The sequence below is a fragment of the Lissotriton helveticus genome, chromosome 10 (assembly GCF_964261635.1).
Source record: "Lissotriton helveticus chromosome 10, aLisHel1.1, whole genome shotgun sequence".
Classification (NCBI taxonomy): domain Eukaryota; kingdom Metazoa; phylum Chordata; class Amphibia; order Caudata; family Salamandridae; genus Lissotriton; species Lissotriton helveticus.
Window position 1 is genome coordinate 618,963,703 of NC_136071.1, and position 26,362 is coordinate 618,990,064.

The window sequence follows — 26,362 nt, forward strand, 5'->3', positions numbered from 1 at the left end:
TTACCAGCAAGAAATCTGGTTTCTTTACCTAGATCGACCTCTAGCGATCATCTATAGAAGTGCTACAGTTATTCAAAATTGAAGGTTACAAACAGACAAAATTGCACGTTCATTTAAATACTGAATACACATGTAGATGTCGCGCGTTTCTTTAAATACAAATTTGTGGTTCGTCCACTATCAATTGTTCAATATCAAGCGCTAAAAGCCTGCAATGATAAACCACACGATTTAACAATTACTGCAGTACATTTAACCTCACGATTTAACAATTACTGCAGTACCCTTAAGTTAACAGGAAAGTAAAACCCAGCTAAAAATAGATTTTACCCGTGCTAACCTGTTTACAAAATCAATAATTCTTACCAAAAAAGCAATATTGTATTTGGGCCATACTACAGTAAAGGAGAGGAGTTCTCCATTTCGTGTCCCACGGAAAAAGGCAAGGAGAACGCCACTGTTTACCGGTTGTTCAAAACACATTACACACAAACTAGCCTTTATTTTTCCACATCAGTACATGCAAACCGCATAGCAAAATACATCATCAGAGGGCAGCAAACGTCGGCATGCGTCTCAAAGGGTTAAAGCACACAAGATCTAATGCTAATCTTCAGTATCATCATAACGCATGCCTCCAACGAGATCAGAGCATCCCTTAGCCAAGAGAACGCAAAATAAATCAAAACATAGCAAGGATGAGTTAAGGCGTACATTGCACACCAATTTCAAGATATGCATCACTGAAAAAAACAAAGGTTACAGGGACGTTCTAGTTAGGCTCAGATTTCACTCATACAAAACCACAGACATTCAGCAGTTATAGTTACCTGAGCCAACTATAACTTATGCCCCCTTCAATGCACTGCTTATGCCCTTACATATTACAAGTGGGTGTGTAATGACTGTATGGGTGAGTGGGTAGGTGTCTGAATGACTGTATGAGTGAGTGACTGGGTGTGTAAGTGGCTGTGTGGGTAAGTGAGTGGATGTTTGGTTAAGTGAGTTGGTGTGAGTGGCTGTACTGAGAGTATCTGTACAAATTGATGTATGGGTGAGTGAGCGGTTGTGCGAGTGCTTATATGGATGTGAGAATGGATATGTGAGAGAGTGTGTGAGTGCTTGTTTGGGTGAGTGACTGGCTGCGTTGAGTGTATGTATGGATGAGTGACTGGTTGGATGAGTGACTGGTTGGATGAGTGACTGTATGGGTGAGTGAATGGTTGTGTGAGTGACTATGGATGATTGAGTGGGTGTGAGTGAGAATTGGTAAGGGTCTGTGAATGGGTATGTGAGTGGTTGTGTGGATGATGTCATCAGTGATTGCATTTGAGATGTCATCAGTGATGTCACTGACCATGACATGACTGCTGAAATATGCGAGATCATAAGCAGTGCATTGTGGGGCGTAAGTTATAGTTGGCTCAGATAACAATAACTGCTGAACTTTCATGGTTTTGTACAAGTGAAATCTGAGCCCACCTTCAATGTCCATGTAATCTTTTTTTTCAGTAAATGTCTAAGGTTTTATAAATTCTATTTGCAGTGTGGTGGAGAAAGTGGGCGGGGCCTCTGTCCAGTTGTCAGAAATCGCGTCGTGTGAGACTTCCTGGAGGTAACAAGAGGGGTTCTTGGCCATCCAAGGGGACTTCATCCCCAACCAGCAGTGCCACCAGGACCAGGAGAGGTGTTTGCAGAGTGGTGGAAAATGGGGGCATGGCCTCCGAAGACCTCTCTGCAGTCCTACTGTGTAGGACTTACTGGAGGCCCCTAAGGACTCTCAGCATCCAAGGGGACTTCATCCCCTAACCAGTAGTGCGCCAGGAGGCACATTTGTAGAATAGTGGAGAAAGGGTTCAGGCCTCTGATGACCTAGCAACAATCCCACTGTGTGGGACTTACTGAAGGTAACAAGAGGGGTAGTCGGCCTAAATGGACCCTCACGAGTCAAGGGGAATTCATCTCCCAACTAGAGATGCACCATGAGGAGCGTTTGCAGAGTGAGGGTGAAAGGGGCGGGACTTCCAGGACTTGCGGCATATATATATATATATATATATATATATATATATATATATATATATATATATATTACCTACTGGCGGTCGCCAGTAGGTAGTTATAGTTAGGATCGTTTTCCTTAGGAAATCCGCAACATTCTATTGGGAATAACTTTGGCGCCGAATGAGGGATCTGCCTGTAATGCTCCTTAACTTTGCCTCGCTGCGCTCCTCTCCTTCCCTGAAAGTTTCGGGGGGATCCGTCAAGCGGGGGCCGAGATAAAAGGGGGGTCCCAAAACGTGTTTTCCCCATGTTAATTTCCATAGGGCGGTTGGACTCACTTTTAGCCCAAACGGCTGAATGGATTTCCACCAAACTTGGCAAAATTGTAGGGACTGGTACCCCGATGTGCCTTTACTATGTCTCAAGATATATGCTCCAGTGGTTTTTACGAAAATTAACTTTGAAAAAATATATATTGGGCTACATTGGGCTATATATATGTTAGAGCCCAAATGTAGCCCAATGTAGCCCAAAGATGGCCACCAGAGACAAAAAAAAACAAATGTAGCCCAAATATCAGCCAGATGTAGCCCAACTATAGCCCAATGACGCAATGTCCCAGAGTGTTCTAAAGAACAACTAGAGCGCTAACAGTCTTACTTATGACAAAAGTATGGCACACCTGAAGTCATCTTGATTGGAATAAAGCGTTAACACTTAAAACATTTAATTTGCAAAGGAACAAAATGAGGGGGTTCATTTTGCCATAGAAATTATGATTAGTGCTGAAGGAAGAAAAATTAGGGCACATTTTGAGTGACTTCTCAAATCCTCTTATATTTCATTAAAAAAATTCTGATATGCAGTCTCCCAAGATGGCCACCAGAGACAAAAGAGCCAAAATGTAGCCCAAATATCAGCCAGATGTAGCCCAACTATAGCCCAATTACAGAATGTCCCAGAGTGTTCTAAAGAACAACTAGAACGCTAACAGTCTTACTTATGACAAAAGTATGGCACACCTGAAGTCATCTTGATTGGAATAAAGTGGTAACACTTAATACATTTAATTTGAAAAGGAACAAAATGAGGGGTTTCATTTTGCCATAGAAATTATATATATATATATATATATAAATATATATATATATATATATATATATATATACACATATATACATATATACATTCACTGAAAAAACCATAGGTTTCACACCAGTTATAGTTAGGTGGAAATTTTACTCGCATAAAACCATTGAAATTCCCACGTTATAGTTAGTTGGACTCACTATAACTTGCGCGTGCAATGCACTGCTGATGACGTCACATATTACATCACTCATGACATGGTCAGTGACATCACTCAGGACATCACTGATGACATCTCAAATGACATCACTGATGACATCATCCAGTGAATGTGCATCTTTCTGAAAAATAAATATTTTTTATATATGTATATCTAAAGGTTGCTGGAAGAATAAATGGGTAAATAAATGTCAAAATGGATTTTTTTTGTGTAAAATTGATTGGTTAACTGACTTATTAAATGTATCTTAGTGAATACATATATTAGCGAGTAATGTTTAAATATTTAAATATCTGTATCTGTGGGGGAGGAGCTTCGCGCGCATCCGAGATGGCCGCGTGAGCACAGGGCTCCCGAAGACCCTCGCTGCCTCCCGCATTTATCCTAAACAATATCCTGATTTAATGGAAGATCATTGAAGACACAACCCGGCTGATGTACTAGCAGGTTTTTGGGTCGAAATCGGACACAGGGTTCCCGAGCTTTGCGAACTTTGCGGCCTTCTCCATGGAGAAGCCTGGACCTTCAGTGGTGGCAGTGCCCGGGTCGTAATTCAACAACAACGGCTTGCGGGAATCGGACCACAGCCTCACTTCACTTTCGGTTTCGTTTCTCCGGCGCACTGCCTCATATATGCGGTGTGTCTGTTGATCGGACGAGCCCCGATGCCAGCTCATTGAGTTTCGGGCGAGCGACTGTTTGGCTGTGGCCTCCACTTGGCTCAACTCTGCCTCCTGTGTTCCCGTGTGTGATTTTCAGGAGCCATTTGGACCAGATCCCAAGCATCCCTTCGGGGCACCCGACCCGCCATGACGGGCAAGCCTGAGGGTGAGAAACGGAAGGTCAAGACCACCATCCGTGGAGGTTCTACCCAGACGAACGTCATGGATCGCTATACACTTTCTAAAGGATCCCCTGGTGGCACACCTAAGACCCGGGAGGAGGTTGTCGACGATCCTGCAGTGTCGGCGGACTTAACGCTACAAGACGTGATGGGTGCCATTGCTGGCATTCAGTCTTCCATCGGCCAACAGTATGAAGCCTTGGCCTTGAAGTTGGACACGGTGGCTATCGATGTCAACCTCATTCGCACTGACTTGGCCAAGACGAATGAGAAAGTGAAGTCATTAGACCTGAAAACATCCAGCCTTACCACGGACGTGTCCGACTTGCAAACAGAAGTGCGCAATCTTCGATCTGCTAATGACTTTTTTGCTCTTCGCTTGGAGGATTTTGAAGGCCGTGCACGGCGCAATAACGTGCGTATTATTGGGGTCCCGGAAGACTCTAGTCCACTCGCCACTGATCTTCGAGTGGAGGACCTCATTCTTAATCATCTGGCACCATAGGGCCTGAGCAAATTCTTCGCCATCGAACGTGCGCATAGAGTGCCGGGGGGTCAGGCGAAGCCCGGTTTTCCCCCCCGTCTGATCATTGCACGGATCTTCAATTTTAGAGATCGCGACGCCATTTTGCAGGCGGCACGGACAAGTGGCCCTACGCAGTTCGAGAACGCCGCTGTGAATTTTTATCCAGATTTTTCTCAATCGGTCCAGAAACAACGCATCGGATTTCAAGGTGTAAAACGGCGACTAAGAGACATGGAACTAAAATACGCTATGTTATTCCCGGCCCGACTGCGGGTTGAATATGACAATCGAACATTTTTCTTTACCAGGCCTGAGGAAGTGAGTGAATGGTTGGACACTTTGCCGACTCGCCGCGCTGGCCAGGAACATGCTGGTGGCGCGGAGGGGGGACTGACGGACTAAGAATGACTTTGATGCCTGTGTCCGGAACAATTATCAGCATGATCGGCCGGAGTTCACTGCCTTTATTGATCATTCCGTTTGTGTCCTCGGAGGTAGCGGGGAAGGCGGGACCCTTTCCTCCTCTGGGGTTTTCTTTGTGTAGATTAGTTCATGTTTGTAATTGCTAGGGTGACAGGCACACTGCAAATTAGGGTGGCTTTTGAGTCGGTGCAGGGGTGCAGGGTGGGGGGGGGGAGTTGTGTTGGGAACCTGGGGGGGGGGGGAAGAGTTTTGGGATTGTTTGTTCTTTCTTTTTCAAGGCAAGGTATGTTCATGATCTTTGAAACTGGTGTGATGCTCGTTTTGCGATAAGAGTTCATTTTGGACTTGGATGGGGGGTAGGGGGTTGAGGGTATTATGCTGGAATGTGAATGGGTTGGGTGATCGCATAAAGAGAGGGGTGGTCATGCAGCTGTTGCGGCGCCTCTCGCCTGATGTCGTTCTGTTACAGGAGACACACTTGATAGGAAACACTTGTCACGCTCTTAATAGACGGGGTTATCGTCTTGTTGCCCACTCTGGCTTTACATCTAGTTCCAGAGGAGTGGGTATTCTGCTTAGGGTTTCCCTTCCCCTCGAAGTAGACAATGTGATCCTCGATGCCAGGGGTCGATATGTTGCACTTGTCGGGCGGTGGGAGGGAAAGCCAATCTCGTTGGTGTCAGTTTATGTCCCCCCGGGCTTGCAATCCACGACATTCATGGACCTAGGGCGTATGGTGTTGGGTCTCCCTGAGGGTGTTTTGATACTGGGTGGTGATTTTAACTCCGTCATTTCTGGCAGGAGCGACCGCTATCCACCTCGAGATCTTCCTGCTGCGCAGCCTGGTTGGGTGACTTTCTGGAAACACTGGGCCTCATAGATTGCTGGAGATTAATGCACCCAGAGCAGACACAGTTTACTTTTCACTCGGGAGCCCATGGCAGTCTTTCTAGATTAGATTATATCCTGATACCGGCGGCGCTGTCCCCCTCGATTGGAGAGATTAGACATCTGGCCCGGGGCATATCGGATCATTCCCCTATTTGGTTTCATTTTAATCTTGGCATCGGGGCTGAAGGCAGGGTGGCTCCGATTAACCCATGGTATCTCCTCAACCCCAAGACACGCGCTGAACTGATTACATCATTTGATCTGTACTTTGCTGAAAATGTTGGTTCTGTATCCTCACCTGTTTCGTTGTGGGAAGCTTTTAAGACTGTGATCAGGGGACAGGCATGGTCTCTGGTGGGATGTGCTAAGAAATGTAAGAACGAGGCAATTGTTCAGCTCGAAACCGAAATCACAGACCTGGAGATTGCATTGGAGCGGGGGGTTTCTCGAGAAGCATTACATGTCCTCCACCTTAAACAATTGGAATATAAATCTTTGGTTACTGATGCGGCAAAGACGATGAGTAGGGAACAGCAGGGGCGGCTCTATGATGTGGGTGATAAAGCAGGAAAGTTGATTGCCTGGCTGGATAGAAGAGAGAGAGCGAATCGAGTGGTTCCGCTGATTGTGACATGTGATGGTGTGAGTGTAACTGATCCTGTTGGCATTGTTGAATGCTTTGCTGAGTATTTTCGAGAGGTCTATACCTCGGTGTCCGACAGGCCTGAAGAGGATTCGCACTTGTTGCTTCGGGACATAGCGCTACCCTGTTTGTCGGCTTCGGAGCGTGATTGCTTGGATGTCGCGCCCTCGGTGGATGAGGTGGCTCTCGCACTGCGCTCCCTTCGCTCCGGCAAGGCTCTGGGTCCCAATGGCCTTCCTGTGGAACTGTATAAGTTACGCCCTGATACTTTGGCTTCCCATTTGCGTGCTATGTTTCTGGCTGCGCGAGATACTGGTTCCCTCCCCCCAGATCAGCGTCTTGCAACCATTGTGGTGATCCATAAGGAGGGTAAACACGAGATTGCTGCTCGTCTTACAGACCCATTTCGCTTTTAAATGCGGAACCCAAGATCCTTGCCAAATTGCTTGCTAATCGTCTGATTACGGTTATTGGCGACCTGATTCATCCGGATCAATCCGGCTTTATCCCGCACCGTAACACGGCGTTAAATTTGCGACGTCTGCATGGTGTTCTCGCGAGGGCCCCGACGCTGCGTGAACCTGCCATCTTGGCGTCCTTGGACGCCACGATGGCCTTTGATACAATCGAGTGGTCTTATCTCTGGGCGGTACTCGCCAAGTTTGGATTCGGCGCGGGTTTTATCGGTTGGGTCAAACTCCTGTATGAAACACCGCTAGCCCAGGTGGTGGTTAATGGCCGCGTCTCCGTGCCTTTTACTCTCGGTAGGGGCACACAACAGGGTTGTCCGTTGTCCCCACTCCTTTTTGCTTTGGCGTTGGAGCCTCTTGCCGCCTGGTTACGATGGGAACCCTCGATGAAGGGTATACGCTGGACGCCGGAATTTGAGGATCGCATTTCCTTATATGCGGATGATATTTTATTGTACCTTACCTCTCCCCAAAAATCGCTCAATGTGTTGTTTGACGTACTTACCTCCTTTGGGAAGAACTCGGGCCTCATCATTAATTGGTCGAAATCCTACATTTATGTACTGGCGGGTGATGTCCCTCGTTTGCCGCGGGACTGTCCCATCCAGTTGTCGCAATCTGGATTTAAGTACCTGGGTGTGTTTATCTCCATGGACCCGGCGGTTCGCTACGAACGTAATTTACTCCCTCCACTCCAACGGTTGCGCTCCGACGTGGCCCGTTGGCGTAAATTACCGTTGTCTCCCCTGGGACGCGCGGCCCTTTTTAAGATGATGTCCTTCCCTCGGTTCCTATATGCCCTACAGAATAGTTTTGATGTTATCCCGTCGACATATTTTCGGGAAGTAGAGTCGTTGCAGAGGCAGCTAATATGGGACGGACGTTCACGCATAGCTCTTCGGAAATTGACACTCCCCTGGTATGATGGCGGTATAACGCTCCCGGATATTCGTCGGTATTACTGGGCTTCCCACCTTGCTGCTATCAACCACGGGATGTATGGCCCGGCGTTGAATCCAGCATTCGAAATGGACAAGTGGCTGCTCCCGGGCGGTGATTATTATAGGGCACTTTACTCGGGACCTTCCCGTTCACAACTTACGGGACCTACTGCTGTAGCTGTGCGGGTGTGGCATAGCGCGACGGCGGCTATGGGCTGGAGTGATAAATTAATGGGTGCAACACCGCTCTATGCCTCTGCGAAGCTGGGTGGCCTATAGAGGACGAAGGGATTTGATAAGTGGGACATGATCGGTATTGGTAAAGTGCGGGATCTCTGGGTTAAAGGACAGGTTAAGACCTTCTCCGAACTGCAAATGGAGTATAAGTTGAGTGACAGGGAAATATTTCGTTACATCCAGGTACGTCATGCTCTGAATTCTGTGTTGCCAGTGGGCAGTGCTGTTCCGGATTCCTCCCCCCTCGAAGATCGTATACTGGATGGCTATGTGCCGGATAGTACTATCTCACTGTTCTATAAGAAAATGATTAATGACCGATCGGGTCTGCTTGATCGCCTCCGTGAGGCATGGATTGCTGATGGTATTGAACTGGATGATGAGGACTGGCAGTCCGCGATCTCCTCTCCCAAGGAGGCGGCGATTCCGGCCCGCCTCCGTCTGGTCCAACTCAAGATCCTCCACAGAATCTATGTCACTGGTCCCCGTCTAATTCATATGGGCTTCTCTAGTGATGGTATGTGTCGGCGTGGGTGTGGTCTCCTTGGCACCTATCTCCACATCATATGGGAATGCCCTGAGGTGGTGCGCTTCTGGAAACGTATACATGAGATTATGGATGATGTCGGGTGTGGTTATGATGCCGGAGGCCCGACAATGCCTGTTGAATGTATGGGGTCCGAATGACTATGACGTGTCGCAGCTTCGGTGGGTGACTTTGGCCAATATGGTTGCGAAGAGAGATATTGCCCAGTTGTGGGGATCCCCGAGACCGCCTACAGTGACTGCTTGGAAAGAGAGTCTGGACTGGTGCATATTTCGTGAGAAAACAGTATACATTGCAAGAGGCAGGCCCAAAAAATGGGGGAAGATTTGGAATTCGTGGAACTCATACAGTGGAGATATTTGTACACCCCCGTTCACCGCCATCCAGAGCCCTTTCCCGTCGCCCTGACCTATATCCCTTCCAGCTGTTGTATATCGTACTGCTCATCTGCTATTCTGCCTCTGCCTCCCCCCAATCTGTATTCAAAGACTTTTATCTCCTGTTATTATGCTCTCCAGTCTTCCTTGAGCACAGAACTAATGACTGTATTTTTACTGTACTGCCTTGCTTGCTTGTTTGCTGTATTGTTTTTTGTGTTCAAATAAAAAAGTTTCAAAAAAAATATATATCTGTATCTGTGTCTCACTTTGTGTATAAGTGGCTGCATGGGTTGGTGAGTAGCTACATGAGTGTGTATATGGGTTATCAGTTGTTTTTTTGAGTATCAGTATCAGTGTCTGTATGGTTCGGTGGGGGATATTACTTCAAGCACAGATGCATGAATGAGTGACTCACTATTTGTATGCATTTTGAAGACAGCATGTGTGCAAGACTGTATGGGTGGATGATTGTGTGTATGGGTGGGTTAGTGAGTATGTGTTTTTATAATTGATTGTTTAAGAGAGTAAATATGTTTCCGTTTCTGTAGAAGTATGTGTAGTGGTGTGTATATAGCAGTATAATCAAGTAAATGGTTTTTTGATAGTTTATTTGCATGTGTGAATTTGTGTGTGAGTAACTATATGGATGAGTATTAGTGTGTAACAGGATGTATAGGTGTATGAGTACATATGATGAGTAAGTACATGCATGAGTGACTATATAGAACTGTTGGTGAATGAGTGGATGTGTATGTAGATGTTGGAATTACCTAATAAGTTGTTGTAATTGGTATTGGTTTCTCCTTTTTTAAGAAAATGTTAGTTTCTATTTTTGAATGTGTGTGTCAAAGGTTATTTTATGCTGATAGGAGGTCTGCCACTTTGTCACAAGGATGTTGTCATGAGTGATGTCATTTGAGATGTCATCAGTGATGTCATGAGTGATGTCACTGACCATGTCATGAGTGATGGAATATGTGACGTCATCAGCAGTGCATTGCACGCGCAAGTTATAGTGAGTCCAACTAACTATAACGTGGGAATTTCAATGGTTTTATGCGAGTAAAATTTCCACCTAACTATAACTGGTGTGAAACCTATGGTTTTTTTCAGTGAATATATATATAGATAGATGGATAGATAGATAGATAGATAGATAGATAGATAGATCTAGATATATAGATATACAGTTTTATTAGAGGATGGCGCTTTCGGACCTGTGGACCCTGTCCCGCCGGGCTAGGCCTTTTTAGAATGGGGAGAGGTTGCCGCAAGACCTCACTCCCCAGGCTGATTTCAGCCCCAGGGGCCGCATCATCTGGGGTCCGTCCTTCCTGTAATAAGAGAGGGGAGGCCACACGCCCCCTCCCAGGGCCGATTTGGTACCCCATCCCCCAGAGCTCGACCTTTTAACAAAAAAACTATATATTATGTAGTGGAGGGGGGCCATGTGGCCACCCTCTTTGGGCCTATTTTGGCCCCAAGGACCCCATCCTTCAGGGCCCAGCCATTTAGAGAAGAGGGAGAGAGGCTGTATGGCCCTCCTTCCCAGGCAAAATTCGGTGTGCAGAGAAACAGATGAAAACTCCACTTTCTGCAAGCCGGAGCTGTTTGACGGATCCGGCTTGCAGAAAGGGGAGTTCTGTTTGCTTTTGCTCAAGTGGGAGCTGGCAGCTCCTGCCAATCACAAGCAAACAGCTATGTCCCGAGGGTGGGCAATCAGGGACACAGCAAAAGCTGGACCTGAGCGGTGGCAGTCCCCAGGTCCATCCATGGCTCCACTAGAAGGGCAGTACGAGAGGGGTAGCGTGGCCCCCCTCCAGCATAAACGTCAGCCATGGGGATCTGGCTTACCAAGGGGTTATTTAAAAGCAAGCCTGGGAGACTGCGCTCGCGTTTTTAAAAATAATGTTTTGCTGCAAAATTGTGAATATTGTGATTTCGCTGCAATTAAACAAAATATGCTTTTTTGGCCTGTTGTGGACTCTCTGGGACCCGACCAACTTTATGGGGTCAGCGTATTCTTACCCTGCCCCCTTTTCTTTTTTTTTACATTTTGTTTTGTGACTGGGCTCAAGCGGAGTTCCAAGATGGCTGCTAACACTTCCTGGTTGAAGTGTTGACCGCCCATCAAAAATCTGCATTTCCCAGCACAAGCTTATTATGTTTTGCAAAGCTGTCGTGGCCAGAGAGATCCCTAACTGTATTTTCTTAACATTTCTCAAAAACTACTTAACAGATTTACACCAAATAACAAAAAGCACAATCTGCTGGACCAAATCTACCTTTCTGCCAAATTTGGTGTAATTTCTTTCAGCAGATCGGACTGTAGACGAGTTCAAAGGTCCTATGGGAATTGATATGGGAAAACACACTTTTTGTCACCCCTTTTTCTCTGCCCCCGCTTGACGGATCACCCTGAAACTTTCCATGCACAACACGTTCTGTTATGTTAAAATAAATGTATAGAACGCACACCTACTCAGAGAGTATCCAAGCACTGAGACAGAAAACCAGAAGCTATACACGGGGGAGAAAAAAGAAACAAAGAAGAAAAGAACCAGGTAAGAAACAGTTAGGTTGTTTGTTGAAACAACCAGGTCTTCAGTGGTTTCCTGAAGGTCGACAGATTAGTGGTTTGCTTAAGTGAGAGAGGCAGCTTATTCCAGAGTCCGGCCACTTGCACTTGAAAAGAGCAGCTGCCTTTACGGATCCTGCAATACTTTGGGATGACCATAAGATGTTGTTGGGCGGATCTAAGAGATCTGGCCGGGACATAACCAGAGACTCTTCTGCAGATGTACTTTACTCGGAGGCCATGCAGAGCCTTAAAAGCCAGGACCAGCGCCTTAAAGCGAATTCTGTTGCGAACAGGCAGCCAATGCAAGTTCCTGAGATGGTGGGAAGTCCGGTCTCTGGGCCAAAGACTCAGAATAGCCCTGGCTACCGCATTCTGCACCACCTGCATTCTGTTTAATAGGAACTCCGGAAGGCCCAAGTACAGGACATTAGCGTAGTCCAATCTGGACATAATGAGGGCCTGAATAACAGTTTTTCTGTGTGAGGTCTGAAGTAGAAACCTCCGCAAAATTTATAGGAGGCCAAAACAGATCCCTACTACCGCCTGAACCTGGGGTGCCATCGAAAGAGTGTCATCTATTTTTACTCCCAGGTTCTTTACAGTCCTGACATCAGCCTGGGGTGGCGACATATCTTGAGGCTACCATTGTTTCCAGACATCCAGCGGCGGGGAGCCAAAAAAAATAATTTCGGACTTGAAACTTATCTGTGTTACATTTCAGATGGTTATATTTAAACCAAGCAAACGTTTCTTTCAGGCATTCATCAATCTTCTCCCCATTAAATTCCTCTCCTTTCCTACAGGTGAACAGAAGTTGAGTATCATCGGCATATGATATTATTGCGACCTCATTCTCTTCGGCCAGGGTAGCAAGGGGGGCCATGTACAGTTTGAAGAGTACAGGGCTCAAAATAGAGCCCTGTGGCACCCCTTCACTTAAGGATGGCATATTGGCAGAGAAAGGAGGAGATCAGACTTCCTGATTTCTGCCCTCTAGGATAGAGGTGAGCCACTTCAGCACCGTGCCCACAAAGCTGCATTCCCTTAGCCGCTGTAAAAGGAGGCCGTGGGGCACAGTGTCGAAGGCCGCCGAGAGGTCTAGCAAGACCAGGACCGCTTTGCCACCTGCATCCAGAGTCTCCTTGATGGAATCGGATACCTCCAGCAATGCGGTCTCTGTGCTGAGATTCTGCCTAAAGCCTGACTGGCTAGAGTGAAACAGATTGTTCGCCTCCGCGAAATTGCTGATCACAGTATGAACATATTTCTAGTTTTTTAGCAATAAACGGCAGAAGAGAAATAGGTCTATAATTAGTTAAGACCATGGGATCTGCCGTGGGTTTTTTAAATAAAGGAATTATCTTCGCACTCTTCCAGCCTGCTGGTCTCACTATGACACGTTTTTGGGAAATTTTGTGATGATTCGTCAAACGGCGCCACAGACAGACAGGTCAAAAAATGTTTTTTCAATGGAAACCTGGTCCTAACTATATCTACCTACTGGCAACCACCAGTAAGAGATCGATATATATATTTTCATAGTTAGGTTAGCGTTTCCATAGGTAATGCATGTTTAGGTTTCCCAATACCTTTCTCGCCGATTAACAAATATTCACAAAACTTTCCCAAGAAAAAACATTTTCACCACAGATCCTTCCTGGAAAGTTTCAGGGGTAATCCGTCAAGCAGAGGTCAGTAAAAAAAGATAAGGGAGGTGGGGGTCCTAAAATGTGTTTTCCCAACTAATTTTCCCATAAAATTTTTAGACACAGCTGAGCCCAAACTTCTAAAAAGATTTGCACCAAATTTGGCAGAAAGCCAGATCTTGTCCAGAAAGAGAGCTTTTTGTGAATTGGTGTAAATCCAGAAGAAAACCCATAGGGTGCAGGGTAGGGATACCCTGGCCCTCTAGGCTGCACTGTGTTCCTGAGGAACTCTGCCTGGGGCCAAAACCATTAAAAAAACAAAAACATTTTGCTGCAAATTCGTGGAGGATCCCCACATCTGCACTAAAATTTAAATTAAAAGAAGTAAAACGCAGGTTACCGCCCAATACCCAAAAACACCCGTAGGGGTAGGCTAGGGCCCTTGTGGGGGGAACATTTATCATTTAGTGGAAGAGAGAACATGACCCTCCCTCCACAACCCTCTAAGAGGTCCTGGGGACCCCTTCTCCAGGTCTATTTCCACGTAGGAGAGTGGGTCACAGACACCCCCCTTCCCGAGCCTAAAAAGGCCCAGGGACTCATCCCCCATGGCCTAAGGAAGGTGTCACAGTGCCCACCCAGGGCACCACCAAGTGTGCTTTAGTTGGGGGCTGCAGGGGGCCACAGGGTCCTGATCGCTTTCTTGTATGCATCAATCCTGAGAGCAGTAGGAACCAGCTTTGCTTGACGAGTGTTTTTTTTTTCTCTGCTCCCACCGGGTGGAAGCAATCTCTGTTTCCTTACCCGCAAGACTGTAGGCAGCTTAACTGTGTTCCAAGGGTCGGCTCCCCAGGACGCAACAATCTAGTTCCGCCCCTAGAGATGTAGTGACAGTTGCCTTTCGAAGAGTAGGCTGTGTGTGTCCTCCTTTTTTTAAAATAACAGCCCTGGGGATTCGGGTCCTCAGCTACGGGTTCCCAAAAGAAGTGCAGGCTACAATGGCAGCTCGGGGGGAGAAGAAAGCTGCGATGAACAGCGGCTGTTACACTGCGGCAGGAGGGTCGGACCCCAAATCGGTTCATAAGAGAAGTGATTTATGAGTTACCAAAAGTGAGAAACAAGCACAAATCACACTGGAGAACAATGAGCCCCGTGGGAAGCCAATTAATCACAGTACAAAACCACTTCATGAAACAGGGAAAACACAGCTGGCTATAACAAGCATATTTTCACCCTAAAGAATCAAAATCAAAGGAAACAAGCACGCAAATGGTGCGCGCACGCCACAGCGAGACATCTGTTTTGCATTGTCGGCCGTGCAGGTAACAGACACCAATAGGCCGTGGGCGGGGCAAATGCGGGACATTACAGGAAAGGAACCGGTTGGGTACAAATTGCAGGTTTATTGGGAGACAGATGTACACTGGTTTTCCAGTCATGATGCACATAATGTTCCAGAGAGTAGCAATTCTAGTGCACAAATCCCAACTACTACAACTTACAAAGATGCAAACTGATAAACTGGGTGCAAATGTAATGATCACAGACTCCATGAAAGAACAAACATGAAATCTTCTGAGTGTCTCTCACAGGGCATGTTTGACCACTCCCTGGTTGAAATGAGGATGAGCAACACTATGAGGAAAATATGGGGATGTAACTGAGGGAAGTGGCACTTGAGTGCCTGGTTGGTCTAAGACAACAGTTTCATTGCAGGGCTACACTACCAGTACCATAATGCCTTGCAAGGGGTTCTGAACTGTGTGCTATCCCATACTGCTTTGCGCTATCACCTGATGTCATGGGAGGTTCTTATACCGCCTAGAGAAGTAATGGCGGCGCTTGGCTTTCTTGCTCAGTCCTGGAGTGTTCCTACTTCGTCTTCCTAGTGATTACAGCGTCTTCGCTACGACCGACTACTTTAACCTTTTGATCTTGGAAATCCCTCCTGCTCTGGTTTATGTAATCTGGTGGCGAGGTCGGGATCTGCTCATTATCCAGTTTCAGCCCCGCCGTGCCTTTCCGACACACTTCCCAGGCAAAGTTCCAAGCGGCCGTGCTGTTAAGGCTGCTACCTTGGATTCGCCGAGTTGTGCTTTCCTGGCACATCTTCCTGAACCTCCCTAACAGCAGTGACGTAACTGCTGTTACCCGAGAACCCTGGCAATCTTCTATGGAAACAATCTGAGTCGCGATCTCCTCCAAGAGCGGCTCACCTGAATTCCCACATTTTCCTTTTCAACGCTAGGAAAGTGTTTGGACATTTTCGTGAACTTGCCGTTCCCCGCGGAGCAAATGGGTAAACGCTTCCTTCTTTTTATATTTTGTTTGTTTAGTGAAAAACTTTATTCAAACAGGGATTTGGGACTACGTACCGGTTACTGGAAAGAACAGAACTACACGTTTGTTTATTAGCGTGTTCGCTTCCAAAACAGAATTAGAACTTCCTCTGTTTTTTTACAGAACCAGTTACTTGCTAATCCTTTGGAACATTGAATCCGAGTGTTTAAGGATTCTCGCAGCATTTTTGTTTTTTCAAACTCTTTTGTTTCACAAGAGCCCAAGTCCTTAGGTTTCTATTCCTATACTGGATGTGCGCTGGTGAGTATGGAATAGCACACAGGGGGATAACATCAACTGCACTTAATAACTACTGTTGCAAATAATTCCTGTTTTGTCTTTACTCCTATGCAGTGATTACAACACTCTCCAGTCAGAGCCTTTCCACTTTCTCCAGACTAGGGGTCTTGGCGGATGACTCCCTGACTTGGTCTCTTCATTTTCTGAAGGGGTTCTTTCCTCACTGTTGTGTTCTCCATAACACAGCGAGGGGAAACACCTTTTGGGAAACGTAGAGGCATAGCTTCGCTTCTGGGGTATTGGGATTCCTGCCTGGACACATTTTGCGCCCAACAGTGGGAGGACAAAAATAGCTTAAGGCATCTGTTGGACTTGGGCCTTTTTGCGGGGTCATCCCCAAACGTTTTGCCTTCCTCCTGTATTTTGTCTGACCGGTGATTGTTGGTTTTATGACCCTGGGCACTTTACTTCTGCTGATCAGTGCTAACGTGCATATGCTCTCCCTATTGAAAATTGATGTATGGATTAGTGATTCCATGATTGGCTGATTTGGTTTACTTGTCAGACCCTAGTACAGTGCACTGAGTATGCCCAGGGCTTGTAAACCAAATGCTGCTGGTGGGCTTGCAGCACTGGTTGTACCACCCACAGAAGCAGCCTGTAAAAGTGTGTCTAAGGCTTGCCATTGCAGATCCTGTGTGCAGTCTGGTACTGCCATGCTGACTAGACAAGTGCACCCACTTGGCAGTCCCTAAACCTTCCCTTTTCTTCATATCAGACAGCCCTATGGTAGGCCCAAGGGCAGGGTGCATTGTAAGTTTAAGGTAGGAGAGGCCCTAGTGTGTGTGGCATGTCCTAATAGTGAATTACAGCCATTTTCGTTTTTCACTATTGCAAGGCTACCTATTCCCCATAGGCCAGAATGGGCCGTTAGATTATTACATCTTATAATCCTAACTGACTCAGGGAACTACGTAGAAATTCAAGTTTAGTATGCCCGAACTCAGAATGAGAAAATATATCTTTTAGTGAAGTTGGTTTTAACATTCTGTGTTTGAAAATACCACTTTTAGAAAGTAGGTATTTTCTTGTCTACCTATCCAAGCCTGCCTCTGCTAGGTTGTGTATTCCTTGTCTGGAGTTTGAGTGACAGGGGCTAGGGAATTCCAGGAGACAGGGCGAGTCAGCCCAGTGGTGAATAGAGTGATCTGCTTCTATATGGGATGGAGGAGTTGCACCTGGGACCTGAATAGGGCTGTGCCTTCCCTCCACAATGCTGGCTCCACCTTCTGCGGTGCGCCTAATGTCTCTGCCCTTCACTGTGAAAGGAAAGAAGGAGTCATGTAAACCGAGTGCACCAGGACTGCCCAGAACTGGTTTGGACTAGGCAAAGGCCTCTCTGCCTTCAGAGAACCTGTGTTTAAAAGAGGGGACCCAAACCCCAGAACTTTAGATCACTTTTGGACAACAAGAAGAAACCTTTGCTGAGGAGTGGAACCAGAGAGACTGAGGAGAGACTATCCCTAAGCTGAAGTGCTGCTTGAGGGATTGGCCTGCAGTGGTTGCCTGACTGTCAAAGAAAGGAGAAAGGAACTTTGCGTGATTTATTCAACTTGTAAAGGATCTCCAAGGGCTTGAGAGAAGAGCTTACCTCCTGCTTAAGTCTCAGGGACAACAGACGTCAACCACCAGCTCCCCAAGAGTTCTTTGGAAGTGCCTGCTGCTGTTTGGGGCCTTCTGAGGGACTGCGTGTCGCAAGGAGCTGGAAGCGCGACTCACGAAGAAGAAGCGTGTCGCAGTCGTAGCCGCTGTCGTCGCATCACTGAACAAGGGTGTCGCCTCTGCAGTTGTCGCATTGCAATGTATCACAGGAAACGTCTTGCAACATCAAAGAAGTGTGTCGCCGTCGCAGCCACTGCTCTCACATCACTGAGCAACGGTGTCACCACTGTAGCTGTTGCATTGCACCGCAGAATCGCCTCGCATCCACGGAGAAGCGTGCCGCTGTCGTTGCATCACTGAACAAGGGTGTCACCGCTGCAGCGGTCGCATTGAGTCGAGACATCAGATCGGAGGATCGAGTCGCAGCAAGAAGATGCCATCTTTGTTTCTTTGCACCGGATCTTCAACGCATCACCATCTTTGCGTGTAAGAACTACCGAATCGCCATCCCTGCAACACTTTCGTTGCAGAAGCGTTACGCATCTTAAGGTACATTGACTCAGTGTCGCATTTTAACATCTAAAGAGAACGAAGCTAATTCTACCATTTTAAGTACAGTATTGTGGATTTTTGTCGTTTGTGGTCTTGTGTTAAATCTATATAAAAGAATACTTATTTTTAATATACAACTTGTGTGGTGTCCATCTGTAGTGTTGTCACTGGGTTACTGTATGTGTTCACAAATGCTTTACGCACTGCCTCCGAGATAAGCCTGTCTGCTCGTGCCAAACTACCAAGGGGGTGAGCAGGGGTTATTTTAGGAGTGTACCCCCTTACCCTAACTAGACGCAAGGGTCCCTATTTGTCACAGGTACCTACCTATGCCAACTAGAGACCCCAAAATCTAACAGCAACAATACGTAGCAGAACTTGTAGCAAGAAGGCTTAAATTCCAGCAACTGCCTACGAATGCAGCAAGGATGGTGTGAAGGCCTCTCAGTATAGGGTCTACAAAACCAGGGATAAGGCGACAAACTCGTTTATTGGTTGGCAACGAAACAACTGATGCTTGAAATAATCCTGTCCATAACTTTTCCTGTATGAGGCCAGGTAGTGGGTTCACCTGCCAAAGCGGATACGGTTGTTGCTTACCAGAGACGATTAAATGCAGCCACGCCTGTTACGCAGGTGGAATTAAAACCCTTATTTGTGATTTAAATGTGAGCACTTCAGATGATTTAAAGAGGGAGGCCATAGACTTTCCCCTTAATGATGACAAAATCTATGAAACAATTAGGGGATTACCAAGAGGGAAGAATGTGGGATCAAACAGATGCCTTTCTGAATATTACAAGAAAAATGTGCTTCTTTTCTGGGCCCTCACATCTTCGCTACCTTTCTGGAAGGCTCCTCACAGGGGTCTTTTCAAGCAGACTTTTCAATCCGGGAAGAGCACGGGAGGGATGTGCATCCTACCACCCTATATCTTCAATAAACATTGAGGTCATGGTGCTAGCTAAAGTCTTGGCCATTAGGTTGGGCAGAACAGTGCCCAACCTAGTTCATAGAGATCAAAATGGGTTTGATCCCACAGCACTCTGCACTAACTGTGATACCTACTTCTAATCAATTCTAGAATAGATGAGCTGGAGGACATTGGTACCCTCATCGTGACAGACTTTGGGAAAGCCTTTGATTCAATGCGCTGGCCCTTCCTGCATCAGATACTATGGAAAATAAAGTTTAGCCCCCGTTTCTGTAGATATGTTGAGGCATACACACGAGCCCAAGTTCAGATAAAGGTGATTTTTCCTCACCCATAACAGTGAGGGGGCACTAGATAGAGATGCCTCCTGTGTCCGCTTGTTTGCTCTAGTCCTCAAGCTCCCGGCCCATTGAATAAGATACGATGCCCTAGTTGGAACAATAATGCAGAAGACAGACTGCCTCTTTAAATGGACAATATGCTTCAACTCTAGAGGCTGGATGTCTCGGGACCCCACTTAATGCACATACCCAAAGTACCCAGGCTACTGGTCTTTTGGGTCAAATCGGTGCATGCCCTGCTTATGAGAGATGTAGGGATGGAGAGGAGCGGTACGCTCACCAGCAGACTGCTTGAAATACCTTCACATTTCTGCTTCAAGTGACAGGTGAAGGAGTCTCAATTTAGCTCCATTTCTCGATCAAGTGTAGGAAGACGTACCGACCTGGGAAAAAATCCCCCTCTTAATTGCTGGCAGGGCAGCCCAGTTCATGAAGATCCTCCTTTTTAAGCTAATATGTTCTCTCCAAAACTAAAATGATCATCTCCTGCAAGTTTTATTTACAAAGCTTAGACGACAGATTTTGGATTTCTTGTGGCCGTGCAAGATCCCAAGGGTTTCATTTAATAAATGTGCCCAGTCAACATTCAACAGAGTCCTAAGGGTAGCAGACATCTATTTGCACTATGTGACATCGCAGATGCTCCCTATAAATGAACCTCCCTGTGATGGCAGGCATGATCCTGCACAGAGGCTTCAACTTGACATGGTAGATGGAGCAGAAATTATGAGGATGCTCTATGGCTCTGCCGCTCCTTCCTCTCTTCCCTCATCAACCCAAATGACTATAGTTAGTTGGCACAAAGCGTTGAAATCGATTGGCTAGGACAATACACTAAAGAAACTCCACTGTGACTAAAGGTAGCAGTTCATCTTGAGGGATTCGGTTTTGGGATTTAATAGACATCTCCAAAACTGGTTACATCTGGGAGGAGTGCCAAGGCATTTGAATATTTAAACATTGGACTTTGCCCTAAATAGCTGACAGTTTTACTGGTATGTGCATATCAGCCATGCATTTCACCGCCCCTTCATCACAACAGATTCACAAGCTGCGAGAACTGACAAACTGTCTGTTAGATGTTTGGTGAGAAGGCAAAATAAATTGATAGTCTGACAATCTCCTTCTATGGCAATCATTTCATATCCATATCCAGCTGTTAGGAGCTTCCAAGTGTAAGTGGACACGGCACTAACGGAAGATATCTTTAGTGTCTTGCCGAACAGTCTTAGGTTTTTATTTTTATCTTTTACTGAGATTTGAGAGTTATTGAGATTTTATTATCCAAAATGTTATAAGATCTGAAACCGTTTTTCTACCTCCTGCATGATAAGGTTGGCCAACGTAACAAGCGCTACCACATCTCGTTAGCTCTTAACATCTAATGTGCGTAGAATGTTGTGCCTAGAGCAGCAGACTGGCACATGGATCCAAGAGAGGCAACCAGGAGGAAAACTAGGATTAGAAACCCAATAACAAATGTTGAAAGAATTTTAAATATACATAATGCATTATTTATAAATATTAAGCCATTTCAAATCTCATTAAAGATCAAAGCATACCTGGGAAAGGAGGTAAAGAGATACTTGGGGACTTATACGTGGTCTCTCAGTCTAGAATAAAAAAAAGGCAGAACTTGTATCAACAAATATTTGAACACATTTTAGGTTACAATTCTCAAACATATCATCACAGCACATTTGTCTCGCTCAATAGTTGTTAACTTCCTCAATTTTCTAAAAACCAAAATAGAAACATCAAGTCAAACATGTCTCAAAATACGTTATTATTAATGAGCTAATGAGAAGAGAAGTAACTGAAATGTGAATCATGAAAATACATCTCAGTGTGATACATAAACAAAATGTGCTAAATGGAATACTTTGATTAATCATAACTAGTGGAATTAGGCTGGCTAGCAATACAGTTTTTTTTTGTTGCCCACAGTAAATGTATACAATAGAACTAAATCATACGTGAATCAGTTGTGATCCCATCTCTTAATGGAGCTACCCAGATGAAATTACTTTCACCAGGAAAAAGGAAATCTTAAATCAGATTTTATTTTATTGAGCCACGTTTCTGAGGTGCCCGTTGAGCCCTATGGTACAATCAATTCTAAAAAAAAAACCAAGCCTGGGTACACCAGTGTGACTTGGAGCAAAACCAAATATTTAATAGATCCCTGGAAATAATTAAAACCACTGCCGTGTTCTGGTGAAGTAGCACCTCACTAGTAAAAGTCACATAAGGTTTAAACTGATTTGGAGTTGCTGGTGTTCAAATTCACAGGGCCGACAGACTCGCAATACAGGTCGAACTTAAGTCATGCCTACACCTCAAAAGTGTATGTGCATAAGGTTGGTCCCTTGCTGTAAAGGCATGGAGATGCTGCCTAAGTAACATCAATGGGCAGGATTAATGCAAGTTAGTAACAGGGTGCGGGCAAAGCCGTTTCCTCATATGCATGGGAAAAGCTTCCACAAAAATAAGCAAATGCCCCCTTTGCATTGTGCTGGCAAACTATGTAGGTGTGCAAGGGATATTACATAAAGGGCACGACAATCGTCTACACCCGCCAACTGGAATACAAAGGAGTAGGCACCTGGGCATCCAGCTTTCCACTTGCCTGTGGACTCCTGTTCCTGCTTGTTGCAGCCTGATCCAGAGACACCATCACTGCCCGGAAGTGTCTGCCCAGGTTTTCCCGCCCTGATTTTCTGCTCACCATTCCAGTCAACAGAAGCTCAGCCCACCCCAGGACCAACTTAATACAGGCCGCAGTGTGACTGTGCAGCGGAGTGCCACTAGCGATTCGAAGGCACGCCAAAGGCAAGCCTGTCAGCACCCGGACTGCGCCCTCACCCCTTGCTGCCCCGCGCTCCCCCTGCCCCTGCAGATACACCTTCACCGAGGTCCACACCCTTGACTTTGGGTGCCGTAGCAAACACTGCCACAATCCGACCCACGCTCCACAGTAGAACCTTTCACCTGCACCCGCTACCACAGCACACACACCATCTCACTGATCAACCCCACCCCGAACACACTACAGGCATTACCTGAACAAAAACATTAGCTCTGGTGTGCCCTTCCAAACACATGCTCACTTTGCAAACACACATCCGAGATTTGGAACTTCCTCTCCATTCTCACACCCAACATCCTCTTCCTCACCGAGAACTGGCTCAACCCCACTTCCACGCCAACTGCCGCAATACCCAAAGCATACAAGACCACAAACTGTGACCGCATCGACAAGTCTTGCAGAGGGATTGTCATCATACACAAGGAATCTATCCAATGCGCCAGTACAAATGACAGAATCACCCCAGCCATGGAACACCTCAACTTCCGACTCCAAACAGTCAGCAAAACCACCATTAGGGGCACCCTCGCCTACCGTTCTCCAGTACCATGTCCAGTCATCTAGAACTTCATCACCCCGCTCGCCATAGTCTCCAACAACTGCATTTTCCTTGGCGACCTCAAATTCCATCTCGACTACTACAATGACATCAATACTACCAACATCCTCAACAGCATGAAGAACATTGGACTCACCCAACTCGTTCATGACCCCACGCACAACGCTGGCCACATTCTTTACCCCATCATCACCTCCAGCAACCGCAACAAGTACAAACAGCCACATCACAGAACTCACCTGGGCAGCCCTCTCCTTCGTCCACTTCAACATCACCAGCTCACGGACCTCCGCCCTCAATCTGCCCAATGCACCCCATCGTAGCTAGAGCTGCTCCCGTTCCCAAACAGAGTATTAGAAAAAGCCATCAACCAACAATTGTCCCCACATCTGGAACAAACCCCTCTACTCTACTCCTCCCAATCTGGATTCTGCAGAAACCAAACATTGAGACAGCCCTCACCCGGGCTATCAATGACATCCGAGTTCTACTCCAGCGAGGAGAGACTGTGGCTCTAATCCTGCTAGACCTCTTGGCAGCCTTCAATACAGTCTCCCACCACACAATCATCACAAGACTGCACAACATAAACATCCAAGGAGCCGCTTTCAGATGGATTACCTCTTTCCTCTCCAGAATGCAAAACATTTGACTTCCAACTTCACCCCTGAGCCAAAGGAAATGATATGGGGAGTATCCCAAGGATCCTCGCCGTGCCCCACCCTATTCAACACTTATATGACACCTTTGGTCAGCAATGCCAAAACTCAGACTCAACATCATATTCTACACCGACACACAACATTCTCTCCCTCTCCGAAGACACCACCAACACCATGACCAACTGTCACACCAGCATGACAGACGTCATCAACTGGGTGAAGGTCAACTGCTTGAAGATCAACACCGATAAGATAGAGGTACTGATTTTTGGATACAAAATCTCCCCATGGGAAGCATCCAGGTGTTCCTCAGAACTCAGACCTACTACTACCCCTTTGACCAGGCTATGATTAGGAACCTAGGTATCATTCTAGATTACAAGCTAAGCATGATGACTCAGGTCAACTCAGTCTTCTCCTCCTGTTTCTTCATCCTCTGTATGCTTTGTAAGATATTCAAACAGCTATCTCAAAATTCAAGAAGCAGCATCACCCAGGCCCTCATCGCCAGCCGAATGGACTATTGCAACACTCCACGCAGGGATCACAACTCACCTTTGACAACTACAGACCATACAGATTGCAAAAGCCAGACTCGTCCTGGATCACCCTAGACAGCCCACATCACCCCCACCTCAGAGAATTCCACAGGCTCCTTGTACAGAAAAGATGCCAGTACAAGTTCCTGACGCATGCATACAAGGCCCTACCAAACTACAGGTTGGCCTACTTGAACCACCACCTGAACTTCCATCAGCCCAACAGATATCTCCGCACTGCGTCCCTTTCTCTAACCCTCACCCGTAACTGTTGTAGCAGATGTGGAGGTCACTCCTTCTCCTACCTAGCAGCAAAGACATGGAATGAGCTACCCTTGCAACTACGGACCTCCCAATCTCTTTCAGTTCCAAAAGTCCATCAAGACCTGGGTATTCAGCTAATCAACTGGACTCTGCCAGCGCCTGGATACCTTCAATAAACTCCCTGGGCCACTTCAGTAATCCAGCCCCAGATGTTTTCTGTGCTCCTCCTGGCTGACAACCACATATGGCGGCAGGGTGGGATGGCCTACTGCTTGATAAACATAGAAGCCTTTATAAACTCTTGTTATTGAAGGACAACTTTAATAAACATAGTCTGTGATTTTTCACTAAGGCTTACTAAGTAAAAAATACATTTTTGGAGTCTTGTCTCCTCCTACTCGCAAATATATATTTAATTATATTGGTCATCGCTATCTGGAAAACACCAATCTAAAATATGTATGTTACCCCTTATGAAGGATCATTAGGGCTTCAGTGCAGGGGATGAAACTTACACATCCTCTGGACTACCCTACCAGAGCAGAGGGAGGTAACATCTCACCCTGCCAATGAAGCCAGAAAATCTCAAGCTGCAAGGGAAGAGCGTCCAGGACTATTATTATTTATTTCTACTTGGGGGGTGGGGGCGCATCTGTGATGTAATGTGAACCATGCCTGTTAATGCCACAGTACTGAAAATGAAAGCATCCAGAGCATTTAGGCTACGGCTGCATTCACTATGATCCGTGGACATATCTCTGCCCCTAAGCACCAGTCCCCACTGGAGTATTTATCATAGAAAATGAAAATGGGAGAAAGTTCCCTTACCAACAGTACTTCTCTCTGGTGAATCCCTACCTAGAGACTGCTGCAGGAGGGTGGTCCCCAAGTAGGGATCCACCCACTAGCCACCAGGGAGGCTTGAAAGAAGAGCGGCCTTGGCGCATGGCAAAGGGTTTTGCCCTCCAAGAAAACAGGCAGTATCGGTCTTTCTGCATCATTTGGGAGGGCAACCGGACTTATAGAATACCACTAGTAGGGTTTTTTTTTAAATTGAGTGGGAGAGGGCCTAGCAGGCATAGGGCCTTATTCCACCCCTTTACTCCAATCCAACAGTCTGTTACTCCCCCCTCGCCCTGTTTTTTGGGCGAAAGGGGGTATAACTCCAATCTGCATTCTCTATGGGAGCAGAAAGCCAACCGGACATCAGGAAAGGATACCCTGTTAAAAAAATCTGGGAGAAAAAAAAATGTTTTCCATATTTATGAGACAGAAAATTCTGGCACTTCCAGCCAATAACCAAAGTCTCACCACCCATTATTCCCACCCTTCACCCATATAAAACTGCCTCTCCATGTGTGGGTGGCCTAACACACGTCATAGGAACAGACCAAAACTACAAGCTTGGAGAGAACACACTGACATTGCCAAAGTCCAAGTTTGGATAGTTGAGTTTTTTCTACTGTTTTTATCAGAAAATAGTTGGAACAACGGGTGGTAGGAATTTTGTGGTTGTCCACAGATTCATAAACGTTGCTTACAGAAATGTGAAGAAAATCTTCTAGGGGGAGGGGGGGGGGAGGGGGGTCTAGGGGGGGGAAGGGGGGTGAAGGGGGGTGTTGCAGGGGAAAAAAAGAGAGTTCATATATTGAAGTATTATCTGTTTTAATACTGACACACCTATGGTACGGACAATGTCACATTTAAAAGGCTTTTTTTTGCACAAAAGTGCAATTCAATTTCTGCCATCTTGCACCTGTCACTTTAAAGATCAATCAACATGTTTTTGCTCTTCTCCTTCCTGTTTTGTTGTTATAATAAAATACCCGCTTATCTGCGTATTTGCACATGGAGAGGTCTAGAACAACATGTTGTCCTGCTGTTCCATAAGTGTGTTGATTATCTGCTCATCTGCTTATTTGCTCATTTGCACAGGGAGAGGTTTAGAAGAACATGAT

General features: G+C 46.2%; 1 protein-coding gene across 3 annotated transcripts in view; it reads right to left on the reverse strand.

Moving 5' to 3' along the window:
* CLEC16A (C-type lectin domain containing 16A) overlaps window positions 1-26,362 on the reverse strand; it is a 654,120-nt gene that overhangs the window by 490,318 nt on the left and 137,440 nt on the right. For all 3 annotated transcript variants that reach the window (XM_078663155.1, XM_078663154.1, XM_078663156.1), the window contains exon 8: window positions 21,074-21,124. In XM_078663155.1, the coding sequence (XP_078519281.1) occupies window positions 21,074-21,124 (51 nt within the window). The remainder of the gene's footprint in view (window positions 1-21,073; window positions 21,125-26,362) is intronic.